This window comes from Folsomia candida, unplaced genomic scaffold (genome assembly GCF_002217175.1).
Source record: "Folsomia candida strain VU population unplaced genomic scaffold, ASM221717v1 Fcan01_Sc005, whole genome shotgun sequence".
Taxonomy (NCBI): domain Eukaryota; kingdom Metazoa; phylum Arthropoda; class Collembola; order Entomobryomorpha; family Isotomidae; genus Folsomia; species Folsomia candida.
Window position 1 is genome coordinate 3,614,061 of NW_019091197.1, and position 9,298 is coordinate 3,623,358.

Sequence of the window (9,298 nt, forward strand, 5' to 3'; positions counted from 1 at the left end):
TCATAAAATTTCTATATTATAATTATTGTCAAACGTTAGATATTGAATCCAGCTAAAAGGCGTTTTATGCATTACGATCTACTTAACAGATTTCAGTATAATCTATTTATGTATATACTACGTACAAATATTTCTAAAATTAAGGATTTTTAAGAAAAATTGGTCTTGATTTCGTAATAAGCAATAACCAACGACTCATATTAAAAATTTAATTCATCCAAGTTGTGTATTTACATACACACGCTTATCGCATGAAATCTACATTTATATATGCATCATACTCCTTCATATGTGCACATCTAGATAAATATGTGTATTTATACTAAAACAACAGAAACTTAACTGTCCACTTGATACACAAATTCATCATGACAAAAGGTGTCAAAATTTCGATAAAATTGTTTCCAAACCGCACCTTAATTGGGGAACAAGCCCGCACGGTTTTAAAAAATACGGGATTTTCCATTCTCATGAATCCACGTCTTTGTAACTGGCCCAGAAACATTTTCGACTTTTTGTTCACTTTTCCACACAAAGTTCCCACGAACAAGATGACCATCACACTTTCAGCGAAAGATACGAGAAAGACGAGATTTCCAAAGTTTTCGAACATATGATCCCCAACAGAAACAATTAATGTACTAGCGACGATATTGCAGAAGGCAAAAATTAGAAGGAATCCTGGAAGTAGAACTCTCCGAAATGCAGTGTTCATTTGAGCCTCCAGAATTTTAAGTTGTAGGAACAATTTCAGAGTTTTGGTGTAAATTGATGATACCCGAAGCTCAGAGTTTATGCATTTGTTCAGCCTGTAGGGATTCATTTACATGTGATCAATAAGGTGAGGTAAGAATTTATTGGGCGTACTCACGCCAATTTTCCTAAATTGAACATATCTGTAGCTACATAAATTTCCAAGTTTTGCGCAATTTACAATATTTGCAAGACTTTGACCGGAAAACCATGGGTTTGCGTAATTTGCATGATTTTGCAAGACTTGCCGGAAAACCATGGAATGTTTTTTAACAAATTTATTTACCCAGGAAGTGGGAATGATGCCCTGAGTACGCCCATTATAAACAACCTATTAAAAAAATTAAATTCTTACTTGATCAAGTGCCCCACGTAGACGAACAGGCTGAAGATCGTGGTTATTAGTACATTTCCAGCCACAAGTAGTAAGGATGTAATCAGAGTGCAAAATTGCCAGGTCTGAAAGGCCAATGTTGTGACGTGTCCGAGGGTCAAGATTACTGTTGTGAGACCGTCTAAGTTTTTTGGAATAATATAATAATAAAATAATTAAACTTTTTGATTGCTAGCGAATTAAATAATTAGATAACAAACCATGCATTTCGGGGATTAAAGACCCCAGAAAAGGAATCCTTTGAACCAGGATTATGACAAATACTAACAAAGCTGCAGCAATAGAACCCTCAAACACCAAGACCCACAAGCTATAGGATAAATATCTGCCCAACTTGCGAAATTCTGCGGGGCATTGTTTTCCCCACAGGGTGCGTTCGAACCTCAAAAACATTTTCAGTAAGGACACGAAGTCTTCCGGTTTTCGATACCAAGAGAACAACAACGTCACCACGACGGGAAGGACGCCAAAGGAAAATTGGCATATTACAGCTCTCGTCGTTACATCAATTCCAGGTTGGCCGAGATGAAATGCTCCGTTGAATAGGAGGAATGTGGAATAGGTCAGTAAACAAAGTAGGGCGGGGGTTTTGAATATGGTCCAACTTGAATTTCTTGGCGTGGCTGAAACCTTAAAAAATAAATTAGGGGAGAGATATATCGGACAATGAATAAACACTGAGACTAATTTTATTTGATGCTTTGTAGCAGCCAAAGTTGAGGATAGAATCATTTCAGAAGGTGTTTTTAATTTAGTTTAATCAGCAATTTAATTCATGAATTTTCTAGAGAAAGTCATAGACGACTAAATGCGACGTACTTTATAAGAAATGTAGTGGTACTCGAAACACAATTTATCTATTTATTTATGTACCCTGTGTACATAAATATTCCCGGTGTAATATTTTAACGGGACGTTTGTCGCTTACATTTATTATGCTTTCACCGGAAATACTTACGAATGATCCAACACCAAAATGTAGACAGACTCTTATGTCAATAAATGACAATTTGGAATAAATATTTACAAATACATGCCCGCGTTTGCATGAGGAAAATGTATGTATACCATACTTACGTATGGTATTTCCTGTCGAACAAACCGAACAAGAAATTCCGACGTATGTACACGGTGACTAAAATAAATACCAACTTCCGCCCACATGTCAGGTATTTTGCGACGTTGCGAATTTAATAAATATTTGCGAGATGATTTTTCTGAAGTGAAACTACAAAAACTCGAAACTTCTCGTTTTTTAGTTCTCGCTACTTTTAAATTTTACATACATGCATATTTTGATATTTACATATGTGTATAAGCGAGTTATGCTTGATTGGCTGAAGAGCAAAAGCATACTCTTATTTAGCATGAATTTACATATTAATGTGCATATAGGTTATTTCGTTATTGCAGATTGCAGTCATACTTAATTATTTTGATTCACCTAAGAACAATTTTTTGAGGTTTATGTTTCTTTTGCGTGGGTAGGAAGTATAGACGTATTTATATTTGATACAATTTTAACTGTTTCAAATAAACTCATACCAACGATAATACCAAAACAAATGCATAAAAATAGATTTTACATAAATTTGAACTATATGCACGGGACATGATGCATTTATACCAAAATAAATTCCACTATTTGAAAGAAAACAGAAAGATTTACACAAATGAATTATACGAAATTACAGGTTTCTTTATTGTTTTCAAATATTCCCCGAATTACCCCAATTTTGTAACCCCCCGAAAATAAAATCCCCTAATTTTGCCCTAATACGCTCCATATCCACCTGGATATCCACCATAAGATCCTGGATAGCCCCCGTTATTGTATCCCGCGGGATACCCACCATATCCGTTATTGTATCCCCCCGGGTAATATCCCCCGTTGTACCCATTGTTATCCTCCTGGATAACCGCCGTATCCGTTGTTGTATCCATTATTGTATCCATTGTTGTATCCGCCTGGATAGTATCCCCCATTGTTGTAGCCGCCGGGATAAGGACGAGGAACGATACCACCACCGCCGCCTGCCGCCGCGCTGGCCGCCGCCGCGGCACCAGCCCCACCCCCGACGATTTGCGCCGCCGCCTCAGAAACGAGGGCAACCACGACCTGAGCAAAAAAATGAGATTATCAAAATTATAATATGGTCAGGATAAGTGTCACGATAAGCCCAACTTACCAAGACCAACAAGGCAGAGAAAGACTTCATGTTTTTGTTGTTTTTGTTGAGTTTATTAGCGAGTAATTGACACTGGGGTACGACACGTTCCGTTTTATACCCCGTGGAACAATCGGAATTGGACAGGATGGCGGATGTTGTAAAATTTAAGAATTGAATGGAAAGTTACGTAATTTTTTCAGTGCGGTTTCATTGATAAAAGTTACGAATTTCCTCCAACAGAAGGGCGATGATGTGGGTTATATAATGCATAAACACGTGAGGGTTTGAATGAGTTAGCGTCACACGAGTTGCGTAACAGTTACGTTGAACAGTTAAATTGCTTTTAATGGCATGCTTGTAAAAAAATTACTGTAGTTCAAATTTGAGAGAATACAATACATACGTTAGGATTTTTAATTGTTTTGTTTACAATTTGGTTAAGAATGTTTTTGTAAGTTTAATAAAAAATCATACTTTGTAATCATCATGATAAGACCGATTTCTTAATGGGTTAAGCTTAAAATTGATTTCTTGTAGCTTTATGGAAAGGAAAGTCTAAAAAAAGTTTAATGTATACGTACATACATACATTGTAAAAACATGTGTCAGTTATGAAACATAAATACATCCATAAGTAGAAATGTTAATTTACTTTGCTCAAATTGACAAGAACTAAATGTGTACATACGCATAATGATTATTGTCACAAATTATTTATAATGACATTAAACTCTAGTACGTGAACAGTACATGAATATGAACGTAGCGAAAGCTACTTGATTTTGTTAATATAAGTCACGTGAAATATTGCAACTATCAATTAATCGATTCCACTTTATCACAAAAGCTAATAAGATGACACAGCTCATTATTATGAGTACTTCGCCCAATTTCTAATCCATCGTCTGCAATTCTCCAATTCATACATGTACATATCCAATCTTACCTACAAAAAACCACTTTATCGCCATGGACCCAACTTCTGTCGAAGATTTGCTCCTCACCTTACTAAAATACCCCCTCCTCGGCGTCCAAATCATCGGGTACGTCCCACTATCCATCATGCAAACCCGAGTAGAAACCCCCTCAAAAATAAAATCCACTCCACGCTACATAAAATCCTTAAAATTCCACTGGCTCAGAACTCCCGTCCTCTCTCAACTTTTAATTCTCTTCACCTTCTCCACCTGCACCTTCCTCTTCATCATACCTGAACAACAAAACAAGGGATTCGACCAATTCAGCAAACTTTCCACGGACATGGTCATAATTTCCGCGATGAGCGTTCTCGCTCTAACCAACTCGATAGGAAACCGAGTCTACGGTTTCACCACCGTTCGGAGGAACACTCTCGCATTTTGGCACGTGCATTGTCGCCAATTGCAAAAAATTTCGAAAATATTGACCCATCCAGAATTCACCAGTTTGTTGGGAAAACAAGTCCGGGTTCAGTTTTGTTGGACAATTTTCTTCCTCCTCTTACCAATTTCAACCATCCTGTTCGGTGACCTGATTGCATCCAAGGTTTTCGGCGTTTCGAGTAAAGCCTCCATCTTAAAAATGATCCAGGAGAGGAATGTCGGCATATTTTGGGGGATGATATTCTGGATTTACTTCACATATTCGCACATCCTTCTCAGCAATTGGATCACATTTTTCGTCAAGATTTACAACCTCGTGTTAAAATGTGTCACTAAAGAGGTTGAAGGCATGGCGGGGAATAATGATCCGCAGGATTTCGTCACTCTTGACAAGATTGAAGATGTCACCCAAGCATACGACGTAATATCCGGATTGGTGGATTATTTTAATGAAAAGCTGAGTTTCCGCTTGATGGGCGAAGTTGGGATTAGCATTATTTGGATCTTGGGCTGCATATACTTTGCTATGGTTTCGTACAAAACGGTGGAAATTGGGAGCATGCTGACTAATATTTTGGCTTCCGGTATGTCGATAAGGACGTTGTACACTTATGGAGACGAGGGCGAGAATTTGGAACAAAATCGGATTCTGTTAATTAAACGGTTATGTGATGTAAAGGGAAATAATTTTGGGATCGTGGGGATGGAAAAGGTTAATCGGTTATATGCATACTTAGAAAGAATTATGCAAATTAAATCGGTCTAAAATATTGTACGTATTTATTTCGTAGCTAAAGTTTCTTAACCGGAAGGTGATCAATTGCAAATTAAGCATCAGTCCAGGAAATTTTTTCACCCTGAATCGGAGCTTCGTGTTATCTGTAAGAAAACCATGTTAACATTTGTTAAGTATTGTTTACGCATTTATTTTGTACTGATAGATTTGGTCTGTCCTGATTACTCTGTTAATCGTAATGGCCCAGGTGAGAGATTCGGATGAGATGGGAAGTACCAACTCGACCAACAATGAGATCTCCGTCGCCAATGCTTCCATGAAGTAAATATGGAAGTGCATATGTACATGTGTGTCATGTTATATTGCAGAAATATCAATTATTAAACAGCAAATGGCATTAAATTCCGTATGCTATCCATACATACAGATAAATATTTATAAAATGAAAACATGAATAAATTTTAAATAAGCTAAAATAAGCCGGTGTGGAAATTTCATTCAAATCTGATATGATAATTTTTTTATGAATTTTTGAATGTAAAATGTATCGCTACATAATATTCACACATATGTACATAGTGCGTCGCGATCTCTTGATTCTAATGCTAAAATAAAGATTACCAAAAAAATATTTCTCCAGATTATTTACATGATTTTCTCCACATCAACCGTATACATGTAGATATGCAGAACTAAATAAGTAGTTTAGAAACCAGAGTTTCGTAATAAGAACAAAATTCATAGATATATGATTGCCAATCGAGGAGACAATTATTTAACGTCAAAATTTGTCATTCCTATTTCAAAGCGATCAATGACATTTTCTCTCACAATTGTTCTAGAATATCTGACATCTTGCGGGTCAAAGAAGTACATTTATGTGCTACACATATGAATTTCTATCTAAAAAATTTAATATTTCAGCAATAACAACTAATGAACCTCAAGCTACTAAATTCATACTTATTATTTGTAATCAAGCTGCATTACAGGAATAAAAAGTTGACCAGATATTCAAACCCAGTGAAAATTGTACGCATAGTTTGAAAGCATTTGACTTTATACTAATTTGCGACAAATGTTTCAAATTGGCAGCTTCACCGGAAATTATTTTTTACTATAGGGAAGGATGCTCATTGTCTAATTTGCATAACTTTGGCAGTCTAAACTCCGTATTTCACTGAAGTAATAACCTATTATTATGTAGAAAATGGAACTGAAGCTACCCCGCATATCGACAAATCGACAGCGATGTTCCGAAATATCTGTAAATATTGCATTCCATTTGGCCGTCGATAATCTTCCTGCCTGTCCAATTTTCGTGTTTGGTTGGTGTTACAATGATTTTCAGCACATCGCTTCTGCCACAGTATTGGCATCATATTTATTTATTTCTGCCAAAAATTTCTATTTTTTTTAAGAATTGCACACGCATTTTTTAAAATGTACTCGAAATTTGGCCTAAAACTTGTCCGCATGGCTCTCCTCCCATCCACACTACTGGGAACGAATAGCATCTATTTCAATCCCAAAAGTAGAACATTTTATACCACAAAATTATCGAGATTGAAATTATTTCTAGCTACGATTGTCCTTATTGGTCTGGAACTCTTCTTGTTGTGGAGGACATTGGAAATATTTTTGTGGAAGGGGGGAAACTCGAATGAGTATTTTCATATTTCATACATTTTTGCCTTCGCGTGCGCAATGTGTTCCGGTTTTATGGTTTTGATTAATTTGCGTCAGGGCGAACTCTGTCAACTGGCGAGTAGATTGGTGCGCTATTGTACGTATTTCGAAGGTTGGTTTTATATGTAAGCGGTATCCCTGTAAACTGATAAACTTTTCAAACATTGCTATATATATAACAGGTGACGATGAGGTTGCAGATATATGTAAATATTTCTGCATCCTGAAAATTTGCGAAATAATTAGGCAAAACATTTACAATTTAGTGTGTATTTTACGACTATTTCATAACGAGGGTATTCACGAGTTCGCATTATTAGCAAAAAACAAGGTTTGCAAGATCCAAAAATTTTCTAAGAGAATTGGTTCGAAAAATGATTTGTAAAGTTGCGAATCTCCAAGGCCAGTAAATATTTTTGTAGTTCGCAAAACGTCCAAAAAATATGTTGTGATGTAAACTCCTGATAAATACCTCTACATATGTGCATAAACTATACTACACATTTTAACGGTAATTAATATTTCTCCACCTATTTGTTAGGCCAATGGATGCGAAATTACGACCCAAGCAAATCTCTGACCGGGACTGGTTTGGACATATTGCTTTTCTTAGCAATCGTCTCATTTTCTACGGCACCTTGGATGTCCGTGCTGCACTATTTGGTCTACCCGGAGACCCCGATCTTTCTCCCGACCATATTCCCACCTGCATTTCGTCACAATATCTTCGTTTATTGGGCTTATTCCTTATTCGTAGCGTATTATGCGTATTCCGAGTGGCAAACCTTACTAGCAATTACTGCCTTGGTGTTGCTGTACATTTGTAAGTTTACCAGTTAATGTTATGGCATAGCATTATTTGAGACATTTGTTTTATAAACTATATTTTGTGTCAGTGTCGGAATTGCCCTTGATAAACTCCGAATTTCGGATTGGTTCAAAAAATCAAAGATGTTCCGAATCGCTTCATACTGCTTGGACCCTTCCGACGGAATACAGGTGGGTAAAAATGTGTATATATACCCATATGTACATATGTATTTACATAAACACTAGGAAATTTGGTCGCAATTTTGTGAACCGTGTAATTACAGAGTTCGGACCTTAAATGTATCTTCTTTTCGATTGAAAAAAACCTTATCATGTGCATGCGTGCAGTACATATGTATGAATACATTGAAGTTTACGAATAGTTAGGATTCAAAATCTTCTGAGGATCCTGAGCGATTTAAATCTGTTTTGATTTGGAAATACCAATACCAATTAATAAATTATTTATATTTAATCAGATGCCTGGAACTAATTCATCGCCAGTTTATGGACGTCATGGGTGATGCATTACTAGGAATTCATGCTGCTCTAGGTGTTCGCCAATGTGACCTTAATCTTGAATAGAAGCACGTTGGAAATTCATGTCATTGTAAGTCAATTGAAATTATGTATGTACAGGGTGTTAATAAAGTCCGATCCCATTTTTCCTGTAAAAAAGTGAAGGCTAGTATAAAAAAAAACTACCCGTGATACTTACAAAAAATGTTCGACATATTTACCTTAGTATTTGGTCTTGTTACCATTTACTTTAACCATGCCCTCAACTCTTTGTTTAAGGCTCTGTGCTAATTTTTCCAATGTGCCTCTGGAAATCGAATTCCATACATCTTGAACTTTTTTTTACTAGCTCTTCCCTCGTTCGGGGTTGTGGCTCTTTGTATACATTCTCCTTAAGTATGGACCACTGGTTCTTCAGGGGATTCAAATCTGGGCCGTTAGCGGCCCACCCCCCCTTGCTCCAGACCGTTGAAACTTGCGTCTTGATGAGACTCAAACTCGCTTTTGCTGTATGGGCTATAGCACCATCCTGCATGAAAACTATTTTTCTTTCATTCGGAAATATTTCCTTGTTCCCCATGCTATCGAAATAGATAGGTAATATTTTTTCCATATAATGCTTTGCATTGACTGATTGGCCTTTTGGTATGATATGTAGAGGGGTCACGCAACGTGCACAAAATCCACCCGCTACCATAACTTTAAGCCCGAATTTTGGGATCGCTCTTGATGGTACATCCGATTTGTTTTCTGTCCTGTAACGAACATTTTGTTGGTTCAATTTTGGATATAGTTCAATAATAGATTCGTCAGTCCAAAGGATGTGACTGCGCAATTCTTCACCAAGTCTTTTTTCACTCAAATG

At 36.7% G+C, this 9,298-nt stretch overlaps 2 protein-coding genes across 2 annotated transcripts; one reads left to right on the plus strand and one right to left on the minus strand.

Annotated features, from left to right (window-relative positions):
• Nucleotides 1-2,848: 2,848 nt before the first annotated feature.
• LOC118435853 (glycine-rich protein 3-like) lies at nt 2,849-3,451 on the minus strand. The gene is made up of 2 exons (XM_035852324.1): nt 3,337-3,451; nt 2,849-3,266 (listed from the first exon to the last, which is right to left on the minus strand). Exons 1-2 carry the CDS (start codon nt 3,364-3,366, stop codon nt 3,051-3,053), a joined length of 246 nt encoding a protein of 81 aa, XP_035708217.1. The 5' UTR covers nt 3,367-3,451; the 3' UTR covers nt 2,849-3,050.
• A 1,805-nt stretch (nt 3,452-5,256) lies between these two features.
• On the plus strand, nt 5,257-5,767 carry LOC118435543. Its single transcript, XM_035851725.1, has 3 exons — nt 5,257-5,391; nt 5,471-5,560; nt 5,621-5,767. Exons 1-3 carry the CDS (start codon nt 5,266-5,268, stop codon nt 5,738-5,740), a joined length of 336 nt encoding a protein of 111 aa, XP_035707618.1. The 5' UTR covers nt 5,257-5,265; the 3' UTR covers nt 5,741-5,767.
• Nucleotides 5,768-9,298: the final 3,531 nt, after the last annotated feature.

Excerpts from the sequence above, each read along its gene's own strand:
- LOC118435853 (XM_035852324.1), bottom strand. The coding sequence starts at position 3,366 with ATGAAGTCTTTCTCTGCCTTGTTGGTCTTG. Across the intron at positions 3,267-3,336 it reads TCTCTGCCTTGTTGGTCTTG|GTCGTGGTTGCCCTCGTTTC; the intron begins GTAAGTTGGGCT and ends TTTTTTGCTCAG.
- LOC118435543 (XM_035851725.1), top strand. The coding sequence starts at position 5,266 with ATGTCGATAAGGACGTTGTACACTTATGGAGACGAGGGCGAGAATTTG. Across the intron at positions 5,392-5,470 it reads GGATCGTGGGGATGGAAAAG|CTAAAGTTTCTTAACCGGAA; the intron begins GTTAATCGGTTA and ends TTTATTTCGTAG. Across the intron at positions 5,561-5,620 it reads ATCGGAGCTTCGTGTTATCT|ATTTGGTCTGTCCTGATTAC; the intron begins GTAAGAAAACCA and ends TTGTACTGATAG.